The 23,981-nt window shown below is 46.1% G+C and overlaps 1 protein-coding gene across 5 annotated transcripts in view; it reads left to right on the forward strand.

Annotated features, from left to right (window-relative positions):
- Positions 1–23,981, forward strand: part of SPTBN1 (spectrin beta, non-erythrocytic 1) — a 121,369-nt gene that overhangs the window by 27,524 nt on the left and 69,864 nt on the right. For 4 of the 5 annotated variants that reach the window (XM_082276570.1, XM_082276568.1, XM_082276569.1 and 1 more), the window contains one exon: positions 11,314–11,513. In XM_082276570.1, the coding sequence (XP_082132696.1) occupies positions 11,366–11,513 (148 nt within the window). In that variant the 5' untranslated portion in view covers positions 11,314–11,365. Of the gene's footprint in view, positions 1–4,761; positions 4,861–11,313; positions 11,514–23,981 lie in introns of those variants that run through there. The other variant, XM_082276572.1, reaches the window with a different exon arrangement.

Here is a 23,981-nt window from a genome sequence, read left to right on the forward strand (position 1 = left end):
GAGTTGGCCAAAAAAAATGTGAAGAATGTAGAAAGGAATTAACAGCTGGTGTCCATTTAAAACTTCCATGTGGGCAAATGCAGGCAGCCTGCTTAGTTTTACCTGTTGTCTTCCTCTGGTCAGCACCCACTGGCCCACTAAAGGTTTAGTTTAGAAGCCAGGAGACCAGTTTGGATGTGGTGCTCTTGATTCCCCTGCCAAGAAGCGGATGATGTGTGTTGTGTGTCCCCTGGGGAGGATGGGACACGTTTCCTGCTCTTTGGGAACCAGTAGCTCAAGCTGTGCTTGGTTACTTGAACCAGGAATCTTGTTGGCCCAGTAGAATTGTGCCTTACACTGTCTGACTTGGTGATTGACTTGGTGACATCTGACATTTCCCTCTTCCTGGGGAAGGATCCTTTTCAGCCTTCAGCCATGTTTCTGGTTTAGCCTAGCCAAAGATGTGCACTGCTGCTGCTGCAGGCTGTGCTGATTTGCAGAACAATTCTTAGCATCCCTGTTTCAAGGGGATATTTACTATTAAACTGCTCCATTTCTCAGTTCACTTCCCAACCAGAGTTCTACCAATCAGTTCACTTCCTAATCCAGAGAAATGCTGGCATTCACTCACCCACAGTCAAGTACTGTCTTCATCTCCCCAAAACAAAAGTTGTCCCATTCTGTTGGTTATTCTGGGTTTATTTTCATTCAAGAGAGAACAGTTAGAACCCGTATGGTACCTGTAACATATTCCAGTGCAAGAGACAAAACTTTTCATGATCCCGGCTGTGTCTTGGGCTCTGGCATCTGAAGGAGGTGGTTGTTCTGGAGCAGGATTTGGTGTGCCTCCTGTGGGACCACCGCACTGTCCAAATCCGAGGTTTTTTTAAAATTCTTCTTTCCTAGGCCCGCTCTTTGTCCAGACCTCATGAGTTGGTTGAGCATCTCTGGCTATAGCAGAGCTTGCTCAGCAAGGGAGGTCTCGGGAATCTCTGGTACCTGGAGCCAGTACCTGTGTGGGAGCAGGTGGATCATCTCGGCACTGCTGTGGGGTAATTAGTGCTGTCTTGTGTTTCCTCTTAATGAGTCTCTGGGTGTCTGGACTCGGAGCTGCTCCTTGCTGGGTTGGTGCTGGAGCTGCTGAAACCAGCTGTTGCTTCAGCTCTGTTGCCTGCCTTATGGAGGTTGCCAGCAAATCCTTCCCCATTCCTGCCCCAGAATCTGGTTTTTGTTGTTTGTTTGGTTGCTAATTCCAAACCTGCCGACTGCGTAGCAGGTTATTTCTTCCAGGCTGGCCCTTTAAATTGCTTCCCTGCTCCATCTGCCTGTGAAATATCGCTAATAAACAGAGTCCAGAACAAAAGCCTCCACAACAAAACATCCTTTTCTCCCTGGGCGTCTCCCTGGGTGCGGTTTCCCACCGCTGCTCTGCAGTTTGGGGGCAGAGCCAAAGCAGCTCAGTCTCATTCTTCCTCCCTGGAAATTGTCACCAGGCAGCCTACCCCGACCAGCAGCTCCGAGGAGGGAGGAGGTGCCTGGGCACAGTCCGTCCTCGATCTCTCCTCCTTGGCTGGGCGTGATGGAGCCTTTCCCTGCCTTGACATAAAACCCTCCAACACGGAGGAGGTTTGCCTAGGCGTAGATCCGCGTAGCTTGACATTACTCCCTGGTTTTGTGCCCTGCCCCTCAGGGACACTCCAGGATTGCTAAGCCGTGAGTGTGCTCAGCCTCCCACGGCCGCATCTTGTTCTGGCTGTGCTCAGCACTGCGGCATGACCCAGGTGGGCGTCGCAGCCTCCTCCCTGTGGGAAGGAAACGGGAGCTCGCAGGGATGCCGGGAAGGGAAGATGGGCAGAGGCTCTGGCTCACTCCCACTCATCCATGGGTTGGACCTTTTGGAAGGGTGGGGTGTGGGAGTGGAGAGGGAAAATGGAAGGGCAGGGGAGACAGCAGCTGGCTGCCTGGTAAGCCGGGCCTGTTTACTTGGCAGCCCTCCTCCTGTAAGGAGGTCAGAGCTATCGCATCTCGGCTCCGGAGACGGACCACGGGAGCAGGAATGTGCTCCGGATGGAAGTGTGTCAGTGCCTGGAGTCAGCTCTGTAGCAAGGGCGGGCTTGGAGATGTTCTCCTTCTAAATGTAATCCAGGACCATCGCTTCTGTGTGAGACCCTCGGGGTAGGGGTGGAAAGTGGGGCAGGAACTTCAGTCCCAGACCCATGGCACAGCACCTCCGGTCCCTCTCCCACCCCCAGAAACCTGACTGTGGCTCTTTTCATTCCAATTAATACAACAGATGTAAACGGATATTGATAAATTATCTGGTCACACAGAAGCAATCACAGCATTTCTTGAATGCCCTGGTGATGTCAGAGTTATCAATTTTTTTCCTGAGGAAAGTTTCCTTGTAAGTTGCAAACTGAGGCACTGTCTCCATGATGCCCCTCAGCCGGGTGCCACCTGGCGCTGCCAGTTTGCTGTCCAAGTAAACAGTGATGTCACCGAGGGCATTCAGGTCGCCTGGGACTTCCTGCCAAGTGAGGGTCATGGCCAGAGTCAAGATGTGAAGCTTTTCCTGCACCGACAGCGGTGCCCTCATCCCAAGGAGGGCCAACTGTCTGGCAGGCCGGAGGCAGTGGGAGCGTCTCCGCTTTCAGTCCTTCCCTGACACACAGCGGGTTCCCAAAGCTCAGAGCTCTGTTTCTTGTAAGCTGGGTCATGAGAGAGTGGAGACCAGAAAATGGGAAACTCCTTTCCGAGGGCACCTGGTTTTTACTGGAGCTCTGCTCTCTGTGAGCACTTGAAAAATACTAAAAAAGAGTTTTTTGTTTTGTTCCTGAAGAAAAAGGTAAATACCACTGTAGACAATTGCCCTGTATTTTCACTTTTTTTTTGGTGAAGGTCAACCCACAGATAGCTTCTAGAACACAGGGTGATACTAAATACTGCCCTTTAAATGCTCCGTGACTGTGGAAGGAATTTTTTGGGTATTTTCTTTGGAAATGTGTTAACAAGTAGTGGAATACATCAGTTTTCCTTCCTGCCAGACCAGTTATCCCTGGTTCCTCCACCAGTCCATCCACGAGTACTTAGAGGTGTTTGGAAAGTGGATCTTTGCCTTGCTCCGTGATCAGGATGGCGAAGGTGAAATGCAGAGGCTTCTAACAACTTCACAAGCTGGTTTGGTGAAACAGGGTCCCATCTCCATGGCAGGTCTCTGTGAAGACTCCTGGTGTCCTCCGTGGTAGGTGTGAAACAGCTGAGTCGTGCTAAAGCTGAGGGGTGGATCAGAGTAAAGGTTATCTTGAGTGAGAGCCTACGTCAGAAAAGTCCTTCCTGTAGTTCCAGAAGGGATGCAGCTGGCCTGGAGCCTTTTTGATTCCAGCTCCAGTTCGTTTCCTCTTGTGGATTTCATTTGGGTTACAACCCAGAGCACCCTTAGGGGTAGATACAGACAACATATTGTTAATCCTACTCAGATTTTTGATCACTTTATGTTAATTCACCAGCATCAGAATGTTTTTCTATTACTTTCTTTTATTTATCAAAAAGTTCAGGCAATTCCATGGTCAAAATTTCCTCTCTAAAAATTTATAGTGAGATAAGGGTGTGGGCTGCAAGAGCTAAAGGGCTCTTGGCCTGGTGACAGTCGTATTCCTCAGAAAAAGGAGTGGCATGCCAGCTGCTGGCCCCACAGATCAGAGCACACAGGTGCCCCAGCACATATTGGTTGTCTTGTAAAGCCCTCACAACATTCAGGATGCTATTCCAGTCCTGACCAGAACATAATCCCTGGGTTTGCTGCTCATTTCTCACTTTTCAAAGTGACCAGCTGCGTTTGCACCAGAACAAGTCTGCAAAGTCTGAAGAGCAGGTTCAATTAAAACTCATGAACTGGCACATGAATTTTCCTCCATGGGAACATCCTCCCTTGGCCTAAGCTTTGGAAAAGGCACCTTCTGGATGGGTTACCCTTCTCAGAAATGCAGCTCTTTCTTAGAACGGGTGGGAAATCTAATAATTGGGATATAGAAGTTATAAATAATGCAAGAATGGAGGCGGAAAGAGAAACTGCTGAGCTGAGCTGGTTCCCCGGGTTTTTTCCAGCTAAGCCATTTGCATGGCAGGACATTCCCAGATATCCTAATAATTTCAGGGTCTGTCTTCCACTGGCACAGGAAAGACTAAGAGGATGATGAAAGTGTTTTTTAGAAGCAAATGACCAAGAGGTGCATGAATTTAAATCTATGGGAATTTCTTTACTGACTTACTTAGAAGCAGAAAACAGGATGGAGGGTTTAGAAACTGCCCAGCTGATGTTTCGTAAGATTTTTTGGGTCCTGAGTTACATCTCTTTTGGCTATGTTGGATTCAAAGGTGGTTTGTAACTTGGAGTGAAGCCGTATTTAACCCACAGATCTCACAGGAGCAGCCATGGGCTATCTCGTGGTGCACTTATTGGAGTTGAACTGAGCTCCTACTGCTTCAATACTACGAACTTTGCCCAGCAGTGCTTGTTTAGGGAAAACCACAAACACACGAGCAAAGAGGTCGAGTACTCTGTGTTTTGCTTAAAAGCTAAATAAGGAGGTTGCACTCTATGAGCTGTGCCCAGCGCTTGCAGTAAGTGGAGTTTTATTCTCACAGGCCTCGTGGGTGTTCATGCTCTGTGTGTGACTCCAGGCCCTGCTGGATCCCCGTAGACTTTCCCTTTTGGTAGGGATGCAGGAATGCCACTCCCTCGGAGCTGCTGATGGCTGAGACAAAGCCCTCCCCTCAGCAGCTTGGCAAAATGTGTTTTACATTCTTCAAGTGATGAGGGGAAAAGGAAGGGCAGTCCCAGAAGGAATTCGGTGCTCGCTCCACCCTGAAGTGTTTTGTGTGGTAAGTTCAGTTCTGCTTGATCTTTGTACTCTTCTTTATTAACTTCTTTCCAAAATTAGCCACTTTCTACCTAAAATGTCTCAGATTTTTTCTGATTTAGTCTATTCGTGGTTTGTATATAGTTGGTGGCAGGGCATGGCCTTCTTTAGAGGATGGTTCAGAGGCAATTCTGGGATGGGTCTATTCTGGGATGTTCCACAGGGAAATACAGAAGCCTGGAGAGTCTCACCCCACAACTCCTGTTATGTGTCTGACCCTGGATGAAATCCATATGAAGCCTTCCTCTGCCCCCTCTGTGTTTTTAGGAGGCTCTTCACATAATGTTGGCACATCTTGGCCTGTACCCTCAGCTGGATGGAGCTATCTCAGATTACAGAGGGCAAATTTGGACCACATATATATAAATTAAATTATTCTGGAGTCTTCAGGATAAAATATTGGAGTCCAGATCTGCTGGGTGATGGATGAGAAACTGGGTGAGACTTTGTTGCTCTAAGAGTAGAGATAATCAGACCAGAAGGTTTTAATGGTCTGTGCTGGAACTGAAAGATTTGAAATTAGAGATTTATGTTTTTAAATAACCTATTTTCAGTCGTTTTGAGTTTCTCCGTGCCCTTGGTGCCCTTGACTGTGCTTGGTTGTTGGAATGCTTGTCCTGTGTGGGGCATGTGGTGCTGGGTGTGCACCAGTCACCCCTGCTGACAGCACTGGGGGCTCCAGTACAGTGAGGCTGTGTCTGTTTTCAGGGAGCAGCACAAACACTTTCTGAAGTTGTTTCACTGCTTATTTATTTATGTACCCATCTCCCAGCTAGAGTGTGATTTCCTGGGGTCCTCAGAAGGAAAACAAGAGCCTGGAATCCACTCTTAACTGCCTGGTTTTTGGAGTGATGGGTTATCTGAGATGTGGGAAGCAGACCTCCCTCGTGAAGGATGGGCTGCCTCATTTTGGTGACCTTTGCACGCTTTCCCAGCCTATATTGGGGATAAAGAGGCTTCAGTCTTGCCTTGTTTGTGCATTCCTGAAGTGCCCCACACGCTGATTGTGGCATTTGGTAGCACAGCCTGTCCCCCTTTGCTGTGACATTTCAGGGTGCTTTGGGCTGTCAGGCTCCACGTCCTGGAGCATGGACAGCCAGAGGAGTCAGCACCACAAAGTGGGTTGGTTTGGGAAGCAAAGACAAACGCATGGAGCACTCTTGGGTTGGAAGATGCAGAAACAGTGTGGTTCTGTTTGTGGAAGGAAAGATGGGATTGGGAGAGGGGATATTGGAGGTCAGGGGAGTTACAGCCTTGCTGAGTTACCGCCTTTATTATTTTGGGATTGGTTCAGCAGCTGAAACAACAAGCCAGAACACAAGTGAGTGTGCTGCCCTCGCTGCCCTGTCAGGACAGGGGAGCTCCTGTCCCTGGAATGTGCTGCAGTTCAGCAACACAGGGGCTGAGCAGGGAGAGAGGCTGGAAACACCTCCTTGGGCTTCAGGCTGAGAAATGGCTGGGATTGGGACATGCACTTTCCAGTCTTTCTAAGCTTTATGCTCAGGACTTCAGCTTCTCAATCCAAGGGTTCTGTACAACTCTTGAGTTTCTATAGTGTTTTGTAAATACTTGCAGAGTTTGGCCTGTGGGGGTGTTTGATGTGTATGTTCATTTGGCATCCAGCCCTGAGCCTCTCCCAAGGTGCCCCTATTGACCTCTGACCAGGCCACTTTCCTCTCTGTTGAAGCTTAGGGTGAGAATCTCACTCTGTTGGGATGACAAGATGTGAGTGGACCCCGAGAGTTCAGAGGAATTTCCATTTTCCAGTTTAAATATTGGCTTAAAATGACATTTTAAAAATCATTAAATGTCTGTTGTTCTGCTGTTAGGAGGAAGCTGAATGTTGCTCAGAATAAATGCAAAGTTTGGTTACATTTTATCTGAATTTCCCTCTTTTTAGTAATAATCATTGCTCTAAAGTGAAGAGCTGGACTGGTGAGATGGTCTGAGCCATCAGTACGGGAGAAGGACCGACTGGGAGGGAAAGTATCCTGCAAAGAGGGTAATGGAATCGCTTTCTGTGCTCGTCCAGCCTTGGTTTCAGAGGGCTACCAGAAAGGAGGCAGTGTGTAATTTTGGTTTCTTGGAGGTACATTTCTGATCTGTGGGATCAGGACACTATTCTCTTTGTCACAGTGGTTGTGTCCATGCTTGTCACCAGACCCATGTGCTCTGGTGACCTGGAGATGAGAGTGTCTGTGTCCCCTTTTCAGTCCTGTTGCACATTCAGTGGGAGTTAAAGATGAATTTACAATTTATTTTTAACGTCAGGAGGGCTGCAATAGGTTGAGCTGTGAGTTAGCCAAGGAACAGTCTATTTACATAAGCCATGAGACCATTTGGGGATTGCTGTTCAAACTATATTTTCTTCAATCACAACACCATAAAAACCTCTTGACAATCCTTAGTAAGAGTAACAAGAATCTAACTGCAGCTTAGCATGTTTCCTGGAAGAATAGTAACTCTTGAAAAAGCAATGTTTACTTTAAAGATAAATGTAACTATTAGGAAGTAATTCCAGATGTGTGGTTATGGCAGAATTTCAGGGATTGTAGTCATAGCCTGTTTAGTGAATTACATTATTGCATTTAAGAGTAGCCAATGAATTTTTTTAAAATGAATTCATTCTTCAGATGGGCCGAATAAAACTGTTTATTTTCTATTATCTGAGAAACAAACAGAGCAGAATCTGGGCTATTTATGAAAGTAAATGCGAAAGGTCTGACCCCTGGATGTGGCCTTTGAAAACTGTCTGAGAAAACGCTCTTCCTGGTAGCTGATTTTTTTCTTCAAGCGATTTCTTCTTTTTGAAGATAATGCCAACCCCCCACCCTCAGATTATGCAATAGGTTTTAAGGAATGCTTTGAAATGAAGTGGTTTGATCTCTTTTGTCTCATGAGGTTGTCTAGCATGGTACCCACCGCAGAAGGCAACAGAGCTATATTTTATCATTGAGGAAGAAGTTTGGGAATTTTCAGATCTTTCTTGACCTATTGTGGTGGGCCTGCAGAATCAGGGCCTGGAGTAGTTCCATGCTATTTATTAATTCACTCCTGTGCCTTCTTATCCCTGGAATTGCCTGCTAACATCTCCAAGCCAGGTGCACACAGCACTGGCAGATGAGTTTAAGAGGGCGTGGACTAACTGAGAAACCCGAGTGCCTGCTTTCTCTGGTTTTAAGTCCTGTATGACATCCTAGAGTGAGTCTGTATTGTGGATGGTAATGAAACTGTGACCTGCCATTTCTGAAATGCCTTGTGTTTATCCAATCCTAAGAGTGGTTGGCTTGCAGGATGCTGCTCGGGATGTTGGCAGCTGAAATTCCTGTTACTGCTGGCTCTCTGCAGAAAACATCATTCCTTTATTAGAGGGGTATTTCAGCTTAAAGCCAGGCCAGGATGTTTAAGTGACAAAGGTTGTTCTTGTTCCTGCTGGAAAGTGGGCTTCCCTCTGTCCCTGTGCTCCATGGTGATCTCTCTGTGGGTGTTGGTGGGTGCTTTGTGCAGAGGCTTAAAATAAATCTGTAAATATACGTGTGTTACGTGTATGCGTGTGCTACACACACACACACAGAGGGTTTTCAGCGTGGTCCTTCAAGTGCAGTGCTGATTTCACGGGTGGATTACATTCAAGGTCATTAACAATGAACTTGGCTACATTAAGGGCTCCAGGAAAATTCCAAACCATTTCCCCTGTTACTCCCTGGGCAGTTGTTGGTGTTATTCATGTCAGATCGGGACACCCTTAACGCAGACACAAGATGTGCTGCTGTAGCTCGTCCCAGCTGCTGGACCTCCACCCCTGCAGTCAGGAGCCTGGAGTTTTCTGCCGGGGCTCGTGTTTATCTTCCCTCCCTGTTCCCGGAGGCACCAGCAGGTTGTGCTGGATCAGAGCTGCAACAGGACTCAAGAAAAGCTGTTTTCCAGCAGGGCCTGGAGGCGGTGGCTGCACACTCTAGCTGTCTCTGGAATCAGAATTCCGTTGTGTTCTCCTCACCTCGCTTTGCTGCAAGGTGCTTATTTTTATCCCTGCAGCGTTTTCCTGCTCCCCCACTCCACCTTCCCTGTGGCGGGGAGCCGCATCCCAGAAAAGGGAGCCTGATGTCAGGGAGCGAGGCACTGCTTTTATTAGAATCAGAACAAGGATGCAGGTTTTCCAGCCCTATAGGTGTAGGATAACAGGCCATTTCATGCTCAATTTAGCTTTATCTGGGATAGATTTTGCTTGTATGTTGCTCAGAGTGGGAGAAGTGATAAAGCACAAGTTAGAGTTGAATTTATTCTGGATCGAGTTGTGTGTGTTTCTAAACAGCAGTGACACAGAAATAAATTAAATCCCATGGCTTGTTCCATCTATATTAAATTACATGTCACTTCATCCCGATTTTGCGGTCACTGCTTTTATTTTTACAGTTGGAGCTGCAGCTTTTCCAGTGGCACATCTTCTCTTCCTTGAGCACTGGTGAATATAGAAAAGATGGGAAATGATGCTGTCTATCAGCCTGTTCCCACTCGTTGTTTATACCCTGGTTGCTCCGTGGATTTAATTGGAATTAACCCTGATTTCAGCCTGTGTGCAGGGATCAATGGGAGGTTTTTGTCTAGGCCTGATGCTCAGTGAGGATCAGCTGGGGAGTGCTGTGCAGAAACGCTCCGAGTGGGATTTAATCCTTGCCCCTGTCTTTGCTCCATGCTTTTGCTTGTTCCTAGTGGCAGGATCCGGCCGCAGCGGCTGATCCATGGCCCGGCTCCTGCGGGATGCGCCGCGGGAGCGTCGTCCCCACGACCTTCCCCAGAGCCAGCTCTCCCCGCGTTCCCTCGTTCTGTTGGCAGCTTCCCATGACTAAAGCGATTCCTTCCCACCTTTCGTGAAGGTTGAATACTCGCACTCAGCCTTCGGTGACAGCTCCTTATGTAACAGCCGCCCCAGCGCGGCTCCGTTCCCATTTCTGCGCCAAACGCCGGGATTTGTCCGCGCGGAAACACGGGACGGACCTGTCGTGGGGTGGGGACGGGGGACAACCAGCCGGCTCTGATATCCCGGGCCCGGACGGTGAATTAAGGCCGCTGGTGAGCCGCGGCAGCCACGCCGTCTGTCGCCCGCGAGGCGGACTGATGTCGCGACATGCGGGCGCCGAAGGGGGTCGGGCCGGCAGGTGGCGCCAGCGCGGCGGGCGGGGAGGGCCGTGAGGGGCGGCCCCGGCCCCGCCGTGGGGAGGGCGGGCTCGGCCCCACCCTGAGGGGCGGCCGTGGCCCCGCCCTGCTCTCCGGGCTGCCCGGGAGGGCGGTTTTGTGGCTGTTTTTTTGGGTTTTTTTTTTGTTTTTTTTTTGTTTTTTTTTAAGAAAATTTCAAATAAGAAAGTGAGCTAAAAGAGAGAAAAGACGAGAGAGGCCGCGGACGGGGCGCCGTGAGGGGAGCGCGCGCCCCGCCCAGGTAAAAGGGCGGCCCCCTGGCTCCCCCGTTGCCCATGTATTTAACTGCGTTTCTGGTAATTATTGCGTTTTGCAAAGGTGAACTGTGTGTTTTGGTGTTTCTGAGGAGCACCCTGTGCTCCTCAAGGTCTCTCTGAGCACTGGCTGGTAAAGAGGATGCTCAGTGCTATTCCAGCTGAGCTCACAGCCGTGCATAACCTCCCTCCTCCTCCTCCTCCAGAGGTGTCTGCCTCTCTTATGTCTAGTACTGATAAATACATGCAAATCCTAATCAGAAAACAGAATAAATATGCAAACAGCACCCTGAAAGAGGAGAGCCTCACCCCAAGGGTTGCGTTGGTGGGTGCCATGTTGTTCCTGCGGAGAGTTCAAAGTAATGCATCATTTAGTTGGTTTTATCTGGATTAGTTCATAAATAAATTTCCAGGATCAGTCACAAAGTCAGTATTTGCATGTGGAGACAGAAGTATTTCTTCAGACTCATGTTAAAAGGCTTTTTCTTGTCAAATGCTTATGTGGCTTTTTAAGAATCTGCATTTTTTTTTCCATCAGTATTTGCACCATTTTGTAAAGGTATTGAGGTCATCTTTGTGCTTGAGGTTTTTCTTAGATGGGTTATGCACAGCTCCATATGCTATAGCCAACACTTACAGAATTCTAAAGCCAATGGTTTGCTTTTGAAAATGACAATTGTGAAACTGTTTTACTGTGCCATTCCATCCATGTTCCTCTTTGTGGAGCTGAACATGACAATTTTGGATGTGTGCATGCAGCAAAGCTGCTGCCTTTGCTAAAGCACTTAATTTTTTAAGAATATTTGTTCTCTGAGGGAGTGGTTGGTATCTCACCTGTTCTTGAGCTTATGCTTCAAGTAAAAGTCGCTGATTTTTGAAACCAGAACTCCTGAGCTTGACCTTTCTGGCTTTCTTCCGGTATATACATATCATCTAAATGATTATTTTTATGCGTTTTTCTGTGGCAGAGGGTTTTAAGAAGAATCTGATGGTGAGGAGAGGCTAAGGAGAAGACTCAGGATGACGACAACGGTAGCGACAGATTACGACAACATCGAAATCCAACAGCAGTACAGCGACGTCAACAACCGCTGGGATGTCGACGACTGGGACAATGAGAACAGTTCTGCTCGGCTCTTTGAGCGCTCCCGCATCAAGGCTTTGGCTGGTAAGCACTGACCTCAGATCTGGAAAAAAATATAGATGGATAACTGAACTCTTCTTCAAAATACCTGTATCTGGATGTGTGTAAACCATCTCACTTGTCCTGGAAAGGAGGAGTGTGGCAGGTGGAGGTAGTTGTCATGTAGTAATGAATGATGGGACTATACATTCTTTCTGAATACTTGCTGTCTTCTGCTGAATTCCACTATCATCAGCAGAGAAATGAAACTGGGTTGGATCTTTTCTTGTTTGAAACGTTTGATTATTGCGTATTAAAGGCTATGCATTAACCACGTTTGTTTATAGAGCAAAGAGATTATGTCATGTCCTCTCTGCTCTGAGTCACTGCCCTGCAAAGCAATTTTTATGCATTCTGTAAATGATTTCCTGACTTTTATGGTAGCATGCCCACATTTCTGACCTCTGAGCAAAATGCCTTGGCAGTATGGGACAGACATAGAAAATAGCTCAAAAATATGCTGAGCACTCTGCTGGTGAAATCTGAGCTGCAGGGATGGTTTTAAACCCGACATTTCATAAGGTGTTGGGACAGGTTTATTAAATCAGCTGCACTGAGACAAAAGTATCACCTGTTCCATTTGTGATTCCAATGGGGCTGGGTCCAGAGTGCACCGTGCCCTTTCTCCTCTCCGCTCCGGCCACGGGGATGCATTAGATGCAGAACACTGCTACATCTCAGGTATAGGGCAGGATCAGGTGCGGAGCTCAGCAACAGGGAAATGAAGTGGTTCATGCAGGTGGGCAGAGAGCAGATCACATAACTCTTCCTGGGGATAGTAATGCTATTGACTTAGTGGAACTGCTCACAGAGAGGGGATGTGTGTTAAATTTTGCTGCCTTTAATTACAGCAGTTCCCATCACAGTGTGCATTTGGAATGACAGGGAAAATGCCTTACCTGGGCGGGGCTGTGCTGAGTGGGGTCAGAAAGAGCCTGCTGGTACCTGTGGTGATAGACAGAATGAATCTCAGCTTGGGTTGCTTTATTTTAATAGTTTACTCTTGTTTGAGGAAGAAACTGTGTTTTACTCCTGCCACATTAGTGGTTGTAGGTTGTATCCTGTTCCTTGGGTGGGAAATGCTTTTAGTACAAAGCTCATGAGCCGTGTTTGGGTCCCAGATCTCACCTTACTGCAACTGCTTGTTCCACTTACTTTTATAGCAAGCAGAGCTCCCCACCTGAGTAATGAATAATAAACATGAAACTCTTATTTCAAGGAGAAGTAATGTAAGGAAAGTACTTAAATTATTTAGCTGGCCTAAAACACATACCAATGTCAAAGCAAATAATTTTGCTGAAGATTGGATTCAGCTATTTAAACATTTTCCCACAGTATGGTGTATTTATTTTTCTTCTGAATAAGCATTACTTGTAGTTATTTTAATTTGATACATTTCCATACCTGTAATTCTCTATGGTTGGTGCTGAGAATGCTGTGTGCTGCCAAAACTTGGCTTAGCATCCTGCATTGCTGCAGCACTGCTTGAAAGCTTAATCATGGTGCAGGGAGAGAGGAGTGAGGAGAGGTTTGTATTTCGAATCCAAGGTTATGGTTAAAGGCTGAGCTGTGGTACTCCTGGCACTGTTCAACATATGTTTTCAGATATGCTGCCTGGTGGATAATCTTCCCTTGCATCTCCCCAGAAAGGCACTGGCAGGTTTTTAACAGCTGCAGCCTGGAGCTGGGCTGGCAACAATCTCTGTCATTGTCCTCTTTCTGTGGAGACAGGCCCTTTCTGGAAAGGTGTTCTCTGATTCAGCTGCGTGTCACGGGACCGGGCACAATGACCACTGGGTGAAAGTCTGGTGCTCACACAGTCAGCTGGGGGATGTCAGGAGGTCCTTCTGGGCCCTGCAACCCCTGCATTGGACCGGCTGTTGCACCACCACCTTCCTCTGCGTGAACTTCACTGCTCTCTGAAGCAGAAGTAGTTGCGTGCCACCTTTGGGGTCTGGGTTTACTGAGTAACACTCCAGCGTGACTTGGGTGAGCACTGGCTCTTTGTGGGGCACGAGCACCTTCCCGCATCTCCAAGACTGGCCACCTTCTGACAATAGCATTTCTCTCTCCAGAGGTCATGGATGGGTTTGTATCTAAAGACTGCCTGTGGCTGTCCCACACTGGCAGTGTGTCAGTGACACGATAGAACAAGACTGTCAATGTCTTTCAGTCTATGAAACGTTCGTGCTTCATTATCCCCTTGTCCTAACGAGAAAGGTTTCAAATGAATACACCAGGCACTGATTCCTTATTTTTCATCTCCAAGATGCAAGCTGCTGTACTCCAAAGTAGAACAGCTGTGGGCATGTTACACTGCATGACTAATGGCTGTGTACTCTGCTGGTGCAGGCATCTTCTTTCCATCCTCTTCCACAAGCTGTGAAGTTCCTCTTTGGCAGAGCTTCTATCTCGTGTTCATTCTACTTAACTGTAATTGAAGCGAAACTTACTTCCTTTAAGGTAAAGTAAGGTAAAGAGTGAGGAAATGAGTGAGGTTGGTAGGTAGAGTCTGATACTCCACTGTAGTAAGAATCCTGATGGCCCCACATTCCATCAGGATATTGAAATATTTAAACAGCAAAGGCAGGAGGTGGTGGTCAGAATAATCTGTGGTTGGAACAATGTCCTGGAGAAAAGCTCAAGTAAAGCAGGTATGATATAATAATAGTAGAAAATCACTGTTAGCATAGCAGCTGATAGCTGATGTTATTAAAGTGGTCTGTGTACCATGAAAACCAGAATGTGAAGGGTTGTTTCAGTTTAAAACCAAGAAATCATCTGGGAACACAACTTTCAATCAGAATCCAGATTTGAAGGGATATGCAGCCAGATTGGTTGCCAATCATGTTGAACTAACTCACTCTGCAACTGATATGAGAAGAAGGTAACTGATCTGTTCTTCGCCAAGTAAGGTATCCCACTGTAGGAAATCATCTTTCACCCGTCCTTGTTCTCTGTGGTTCTTTGGAAGGTCTTGCTGGAAGACCAGGTAATTCTACCTGCTCTGTAGGAGCCAAAAAGATATCGTGTTTGGGCAAGATTCTTCGTTCACAAATCCTCAAGGGTTGGATTTCATCTATCTAGGACCATTAGCTAACAAGATTTGTTGTGCAGCTGCTTGGTGCATGAAGCTCTTGCAAAAACCTTAAGAAACAGTTCAGTTGTTCAGCAAAATTTTTCACACTCAGCCTTTGGGCTGTGACATTCAAGTGTGCCATGCTTGCCAGCTTAGGTGCTGTTTTCAGGTAGTGTGAGAGTTGTCACCTCCAAAACTTTCCATTTCTTCAGTTAGCTAATTCAATATTAATCTTGGCTACAGTTACTTGCTTTTCTGCTCATTTGTATTTCGCCCTTTTATCCTCTGGGTTCATGCAAGTGACCAGAAGGTCTGTGACTCAGCTGTCTGGCCCATGAATTAAAACCAGTTTCAAAGTTTATGAAATGAGAGGAGTTTCCTAGTGTGGGCAGGAGGAGCTGTGCATTCCTTTTCCAGCTTCACCCAAGTGGCCATGCCTAGGTTGGGGCACTCACTGGTGTTGAATGATGTGGTGTTCATGAGCCTTACTGGGCAAGCCAGGAGGCTGCATTTGTCATACAGCTTTCCTTAGTTGCCCAAAATAGGCTTGTCATTCATGCCAGTAACTTACATGCTCCCAGCAGCAAGAGGGGGAAAAGCATTGAAATTGTTCCTGAAGTTACGCTATTGAAAAATTTTTCTTTGTAATGTAGTGCAATAGCCATTTCATAAGGTTGAAAAAAGCAGAGAAAACTTCCACTGGGAAAGTTCTGGGTTCCTTACGTGGGGCTAATTAGCCCCTTGTGGTCCTGATATTTGAGCCATTCGCCCCACAGCTCCAGGGCAAAAAGTCAGCAGAACAACCCCACAAAGATGTGAAAAGGAAGATTCTGCTTCTAGTACTCTCCAGATATCACACACCTGCCTGGCCCTGCTGTCAAGCATCTTTCTCATAGCAAAATTTCTGTTTCACTTTGAGCATACAGAATGAAGTTTCAGGTCTCAAACCAATAAAAAAGGGCAAACTACAGTGATTCAGAGCTTGAGAGAATACACTTTGGATTTATTCTTGGCTTTGAAAGAGCATACTGAGAATAAGCTCTTGCAGGGTGTTTCCTGAGTATCCTGCACCTGAGCTATCCAGCGCTTAAAAATCAGTCACTAATTTTAATAGCAGCAAGCGTTAAGGAAAGAGTATAGTGGTGCTCACAAATCAACTTGGAAGGGCATGTGGAAGATTCACTTGAGACTAAACAGAAATAAAAACCTTAGAGCAGTGGAATCTGCTCTGCACTGGTGTGGCAGAGATGGTTATCAGCCCGTGGGTTTGTTTAGCAGCCACAGGCTTAATGCAGGCGTACCCAGATGAGCATGAAAGAGCTTATTTTGAAAAATCTTGTTTTGCTCAGATAAAAGTTGATGGAATTATTTCAACAAAAGCTTTTCCAAATGTTGAGCTCATCCAATGCTTTCCTTCTGGATTTTACTTCTGGAACAATTTCTCCTGTTGTTCTAACCTTCCCAGAATCCATAGGGGTGGGTGTTAGGAGCAGCAGTGTCATTTGGTGTGTTGTGTGTCATGCAGGCATGAAGAGAAGGAGCAGGGCAGCAGAGAGGCTGCTGTATTGTCACATGTCACCTGTGGTGCTGGCTGGGACTGCTGATGCACACTGTACTCTTACCAGAGAGCGAGGAAAAGCTCAGCCCATCTGTCACTGTGCATTAAGGCGTTGGCTTTTAAAGTTGCTCTGGAGAACTGTTTCTAAAGCAGATAGCAAAAACCAGATGATAAATAATACTTTCTTCTTAGTGTGTTTATTTTTAAAGATTATCAGTAGACTGACCCAAAAAGAAGAGCCAGTGTGTCTGTGAAACATAAAATAACTCCCAAGCAGAAGCAAACAATGTATTCCGTGATCGAAAATGTAACTTGGTACACAGGTCATTTGTATCTTACTGCTGTAACAACAGGATTTTTGGTATCAGCTGGGCATGGTTTGGCGGTTTGCCCTCTCTCTCTCTTTAGAATCAGAGAAGTGGTGTTGAAAACTACATGGAGGTGTAAGTCAGAATCTTGGTAGTCTGATTAGATCCGTGGTCCTGTGTAGCCTCTTGAGTACAGAGCCAAGCTGCTGAAAAGAAGTCCTGCCGCATGTACCTTAGGACTTGTCTGGAATCACACGTGCTTTTCTGCTCCATGGACAGGATTTATGAGTACTTAGTAACAGAGTGGTGCATGACAGTGGTTGCATCCTGGTGAAGGGGCTGTAATGTGGCACACATTGTTCAGGCAGGATGAGCTGGGGCTGGAAAAACAGGCTTTTTGTTTCTTTGGGGACGGAGCAGGATAGGAGCAGTTCTGGCAGCCCCACTCTGGAAAGTCTGAGTGCTGCCGTCATTTTACGTCTTTGCTGAAATCCCTTCAGGACTAAACACTGTCGAGTTGGACACGTATGCAGGAGAGCCCAGCATCTTGCCAGCATGAGCCTGTGTTGATTGATCCCTGGATCTTTGGATTCCTGTGCATTAAGCTCCTGGGCTGGAATACAGGGCCATATCTGCTTCTCACAGTTCCTTGCGGAGAGCTCCAGGCATACGCCAGTCCCTATGCACAGAGGACTCTGTGCTTGGACAGCAATTCAGTAATTTAACAAAATAAGGTACAAGAGAATTCCGTGCTCTAGTTAAGCTTAAATACCCAGAGGAAGCCAATGGAAAGCTGATGTACGTGTGCTGACTCTGTGTGCATAGGTGTATTTGCCTTTGGGATATTACCCGTGAAATGTGCACGGGGATAATCCTGCAGCAGGTCAATCTGCATGGTCATACCTGGGCCTTTCGATACCGTGGCACTGCACTGACTTCCAGAGTGAGCTTCCTTACACTGATTTTAGGTGGGAGCTATGCCTTCATTCCCAGAGCAGCACAGCACACTGCTCTCCTGTCTACTCCGGTTTTCCTCATCCATTCATCCCCATGGCATCAGTGAAGAGTAAGAGTACCAGGCGACGTACCTTTGGCTGCCCCAAAACACTGAGCTGAGTGGGAGGCAGGGTTCAGCATCAGCAGGGCAGGAGTCGTGAATGGGAGTAAAGAGCTCTGGCTGCAGCAGCTGCTCAGGGAAAGGAAAAATGCTCCCTGGGAGACACCCTCCATGGAGTCAGTGAGAGCTGAGCCAGGCACTGACTTAAGCCTGGGATAATATCATGCTGAAGTTGATGATTTAGAGGAGACCTCCCAGCCAGATTGTCACCTGGTATAAACTGCATTCTCCCGTGGCTTCTCTGAGGCCATGCTGTCTTACAGCAGCTGGGAACCTGACCGGAGTGGCCTTTTGTGGGGAACCTGAAGACTGAAAAGACTACAAATGTTCTTTGCTATTGGAGTCAATGTTTTAGGGATATTTAATACAGAGAAACCATGAGACCCTTCACTGAGATAATCAAATTTTTAAAAAATAATATGCTGAATAATCTTAATGGGAAGGATTTATTCTATATAGAAACTACATGCCAATATTGGCAATATGTATATATTTTTAAAATTATGACTTCTCACAGGGGTGAGCTTAGCTGTGGATGAATTTCAAAACCTAGTCATGAGTCTGTAATTCAAAAGAAGTCTTTCCACAAAAAATGCGTATGCAGAAGAGAATGTTCTCGTCTCATGTCTTTAGCATCTAACTAGCAATGTTTCCGTATTTATGTTATTTATTCAGCCAAATCTGCCATGTGCCTTGCATTTTTCCCTTCTATTTGTTGCTGGGATACTGCCTGAAAGCACTCCCTGAAGTATAAATAATGTCTAACAGAGCACACTGCAAAGTGAAATTCAGTGCAGGATTCAAACATGTTTACTAATTTCTGTTAACCTTGGAGCTCTTCTAATGGGGAAAGATTAGTGATGAAATCATTCCCTCAGATCAGAGCTTTGATTCTTATCTTGAGGTAATATCCTGGAGAGATATAAACCCAGATTGCCTGGAGACGAATTTCCTTGATGGGGAAGAGGCAAAAAGAACAGGAATAGGGATGAGGACCAGCCACGTAGAGAGGGAGATGAAAATCTATTTCTAAGTTCCACTTATTTAGTTTCCAGCATTCTCCCTAAGAGTTTTGAGCTCTTCTAGTGAGCAAGGCAATCACTACTTTTTTTTTTTTTTTTGCCAACCACTTTGTATGTATATGTTGTATGAGGATTTTTTCAAGTTTTTCTTCCTTTATTAAGCCTTGAAGGCAGAGGGGTGTCAAGTGACAGTGTTTGTACATCCATTTGGATAATGTATTACTTTTTCAATACATCCTATAAAAACGAAGTTGTTTGCTCTGGAACAATAACTTTGTGAATTGGACACGATTAATACTTGTCAATTGATCACTAAGCTTTTTTGTGGGGACAGGCAGTTTCCAGATGGGGACATACTCTGGCTTATGGAGATTTGTAAAGATCTGTGTATTCTGCTGCTTGTTTTCACCCAATTTTCATTTTGCTCAAGAGTAGCAGGACATTGAATTGTCATGCCTGAGTGATTATGGTGTAGCAACAGTGTATCTTCTGTGTTCCTGGTCAGACTGAAAAGAAAAAGAGAAAATGGTGCAAAAGGAAGAAGAGAAAAAGGAGGGTGGGAATTTCTCTGTCTCTCTCTCATACATATAAACATAGGTGCAATTCAGGTGGAAGAGAAAGGAGGGAGAGGCAACAACAATAATCCCAGTTTCTGAAAAAGCACATCAAAACCCATAAAAAAGAATTTTCTGCATGAAAATGAAGAAGTGTTTTCATGACAAAATTTCACAACCAGTGAGTATTTTAAGTGTGTACCCGTGCAGTGTGTTTGATTTGAACAGGTTTTGTAAGGGTTATCCATCTATGTCAGGGAGCAAGCCAAGTGCATTTCATGGGCAACAAATAAAACCTGGGAATGTAGTTAGAGCTTTGCAGGGCTGACTCCCCTGTGTGGGTGAGTTCATGGAGTATGGGAAGCAGTACAGGTTGGAATGCAAACCAACAGAAACCATCATTTCTTCTGAAATGTTCCGCAAATGCCTCCTGTAGCTCTTCCCTGCTGGCCCTCCTGGCAGGTGTTCGACTCCTGCAGTTAGCAAGGACATGCTGTTACAAAAGTCATGTCAACTTTCCTGTTAATCTGGGACTTGTGTAAACTGAAACCTGAAACCAGGTGGAACCGACCCAGTTTCAGTAATAAATTGATATTCTGGCCTGGTTTGTGAGAAAATTCCCGAAGGTTTTGGCCTCAAGTGTCACAACCTAGAGATTCACCTGGAGCCCAAAGCTGGTTTGTACCTGGGCCTCCGAATGGAGGTGCTGGAAGGCCAGCCTGGACATGGCAAAAAGGAAACATGTAAACAGACCCTTCTGTAATAAAAATCCTTGTCTCCTGCTTTTTAATGTGCCTCTTTTCCTTGCCTTTGGATTGCGTTGGCTCCCCAAAGCCCACGTGAATCACAGAGAATGTGTCTGGAAGGGACTGGGAGGACCCAACCGCAGGGTAGTTGCCATTGACCTAAAATCCCCTTTAAACAGAAACATTGAGATACTTTCTGCAATGGAAATGTTACGGGAGAGATCTCTTGGTTTGCTGTATTCATTTCACCTCCTTGTGAGACAGTTACCAAGTGTTGCAGCACATGCCAGGCTAGGAGCTGAAGGGTTCTGTTCCCTCCAATACCTGCAGCAGAGGTAATGAGCTTGGCAGCTCGTTTGTGCTTGGTGTGTGGGCTGCTGCTGCTGCCTGGTTCCAGCATCTTAGATAAAAACTGGAGGGAAACCAGCTAACTCTTCAGGATTCATGTTATGCAAATTGTCAAACAGGGTAAAAATAATTATTTCCTATTACATTCTAGAACAATCCACAGCAAAACCTATCTCTCCTTGGTTCAATATATAAGGAAAGGTTCTGTTTTTACTGTGAGGATGGAGGCAAGTGTGATAATGAGTTTTCAGTTCCTAATTGTAGCACTTAGTGGATGTGTAGGAACTTTACCCTCCTTCAGGAGAGGAGCAAAATGTTACGTGATTTCTCTGGCATTTTAGTTTAATAAATCATCCTTTTTATCTTGTAATTTTTTTTCTAGTTACCCACCAACTAGAGAATTTACAGGAGCAAGAAAGAGTAAAGACAAGGGTGATGATTAACCAGGCTCAAAATTATTGGAAGCTCTGTCTTAGAAACATTGATAATTAGGAATTTGGAAGGTAATTTTGCTAGATCTAGCATTAGTTTCTTCCTTAGAAACTTAAGTTTTTTCCTTTGTGTCAGAACCCTTTCACTTCAGCAGCAATTTTCAGAACCACGTAAAGACAGTGCCCAGGAGAGACCTGTTTGTGTTCTGGGGTAAGCAGCTGTTTCTAAATGTCACTTGTACATTCATAATATTACTGTAATCAACCTCTCATTCTCCTTGAGGCTTTGCAAAGCTCTGATCATGTCAGCTAGGACACTCTGCATTATGGCTAAGTGGATAATCATTTGTGTTTTATTTACTCTGTACAAGTAAACCATCACCTGGCAGGTGCTATGGGACAGGGACAATTCAGACTCTGCCAGCAAAAGTTATTTCGCAGTTATGGGCAAAAAATTGAGAACAAAATTTAGAGGGTGAAAAAAAACCCCAGCACACCCATCCCTCCTCAATATGTTAAACTTAATATATGCTCTGGCCTTTCTTTTCCTCCAGTGCTGTAATCAGTAATGAATTACACCACAGACAATTTCCAGCTGTGTTGATAAGGTGCACTTGGCCCAGTACTCCAAAGCTATCTATGGCTTTAAAGCGTTCAATCCCCTCCATAACATTTTATCTAATTAGTGTTGTCAAGGGCTTAGTCAATTAAAGATAAACAGGGAAAATGAGTAGAACTGGAGTGTCACAAAGGGCTTTGTGCATGCAGAGCCTTGTGATCGATCCGGTGCATCGCCACACGGCAGCAGAAAACAGGGCTCAGGTTCACTCGTTTGCAGTCAACAGCAGACCAATGGATTAGGCTTGGTGTGACTCACAAAACGGGGAGCTGGCAGTGTGCCTGTTTGGAAGCAGCCTTGCTACATATGGTGTAGCATTTCACAAACACAGACATGTCCCCATTTTGCTTTGCTCTTTCCACTGAATTCCCACCAACCTGTTCAGCAGAGCCTTCAAGATGTACGGCAGTGCCCAGCAAAGTGGCAGGAAGGCCCTGGCAGTTGAGCCTGGCATCAGGGCCAGCCCCAAGGAGCTGAACCATCAGCAGCAAAGTCTGTCACATCTGCTGCTGGGGGGGCACATTGTTCAGCCCAAATGCCAACCTGGATGGCAGCTCAAATGAGGTCAGATTTTTGCAGCGAGTGCTGCTGATATCGTGTCAGGTTCTAGTGTCTCTGTTTGTCAAACCTTGAACAAAATAAGCTCAGTTCAAACACAGGTTCTTCCCTTTTCCTTTAGCTTTCCACCCTACTCGCTGTGTAGCCTGCACTGCTCCATTCCTGCTCCAATTCCTTCCCTTTAATGTAGTGTTTAGTGCTACTGGGCAGGCCAGAGTTGGGAGGGACAGAGAAGGGACAGGGACAAAAAAGATTATCAAACCCCAAATTTTGTTCAGTATTTCCTGAAGCTTGCCAGCTTCAGTTGTCCCACAGGGGACAAGCTGAAATGTAAATTCTTGTGTGTGATGTTAATGTTTCATGATGGGGTGGGTAAGGCCAGTCTGTGTTTTTTATGGGCCTAAGCCAAATAATTATTTTTAGTTTTTAATATTTTCCTTTTGTAATAGTTTACTTTTTAATATTTTTGATAATGACCACGTGCATTAGTGCGTCGCCTGCCAAAGGTTTTGGGAACACTTTCAGCTGGGGAAAAGTTCCTGACTTATGGCCTTCATGGTGTTAAAAATGCTCCAGTTTCCCCGTCAGTCACTTGGACTTTAGTTTTACCTTCTGAGCTCCCATAGCAACACCTGTTTGCTCAAGGTGGGACAGAATGAGCTGATATGCCTGCAGGTAGGGCCTGGCTGCCTGCCTGCTCTTGAGGGGAAGGGTTTGTGTTTAATTATAACGTAGGTCAGGCATGGCAGGCAAGAGCTGTTGTTGGTAGGAAGCTGCAGGAGAAATATCTGTGACGGAAATAAGTCTGTACTTGTGTGCTGGGTAAAACGTGCTCCTCCAGCTTGGTGGAGTTAACCTTGGTATGTTAACAGCTCAGCTAACCCAGCTCTGCTCCTGGGAATTTGGGAGCCTTTGGTATTCTGTGTTGCCCTTCTTCCCTGGAAATCCCATGGCCAGGGCTGGTGCATGGGTGCCTGTGTGCTGGAGGGGACAGCTGGCTGCACAAAGATTATCAGGGGAGGGTTTAGCAGGAGCCTGCCACATCAGGCTGTTGTTGTCTGGAGAGCAGCATCCTGCCTGCTGGGGCTGCAGCTGCAGGTGCTTCCTCAGGTCCCCCTGACGCCTTCCAGACATGTTTTTAGGGGGTGAACCTTCAGGGCCTGGTCCCCTACACAGCCCTGATTGGGCTGTCCCTGTCTGCAGCCACTGTCCTCCCTGATACTGTAAAACCTGGCTGGGGCAGCTGAGGAGTCCTTTGTGGCCAAGTGTGGGTAGCACTGAAAGGATTGAAGGCCAGCTTTCAGAAACATTTAGGCTCTGATAGAGGTGTGCTGTAGTACCAGGAGTCTTGCGTAAATGCAACTAAGCTGAAATAAAGGGGTGCACTGCAATACCCCAGTAAAAGCCCTTCTGCATCAATATAAGTAACTCTGGACTAGGGCTATGGTGGTGTTTTAAGGAAAACAGTATAGTTAAAAGCCAGAAATATTTTAAATGCATTTATGACCTCAGGAGCAGTATGCCAGGCATTTTCAATAGTCCGTGTGTTTTTGGAGACCCCAGCTTCAGCTGAGAAGTGTCCACTTCCATCACTTCTCCCTAAATTGGTGGTGTTCATGCTTGGACTTCGTGCACATTTGTTCCCTGGTGTGCTGGTAAAGGCTGGTTGAATTTCCACCTTGCACCAAGCAGGACCTTGGGCTGCAGTGAGTCGGGGGAGTGGGCTGAGCTTCTCCCACAGAAATTGTCCTCACAGAAATTACTATGAGACTTAAACCTTGTGAAATGATGGTATCAAAACAAAGGCAACATTTTGAAATGTTTAATGAGGGGATGGAGTGGGAGGAGGAGAGAACATGGATTCCAGTGGAAAGGAATTTGGAAATGCGAGAGAAGAAGAAAAGAGAAAACATTTGTGTGAACATTATCAGCAGTTTTAAAAATGAACAGGCAAATGTTATATACTGAGACTGTGAATGTGGAATTGACCTTTTAATTTCACTTACAAATAAGGGAGGGCTGGAAGCTCTTGTCCCTGAGGGAAAACTGACATCCTGTATCTAATACCATCTGCAGGAGCTGATTTCCAGGGCCGAGCCCAGCTGCTGCTGCT

Source organism: Coloeus monedula (assembly GCF_965178545.1).
Source record: "Coloeus monedula genome assembly, chromosome: 2".
NCBI classification, from domain to species: domain Eukaryota; kingdom Metazoa; phylum Chordata; class Aves; order Passeriformes; family Corvidae; genus Coloeus; species Coloeus monedula.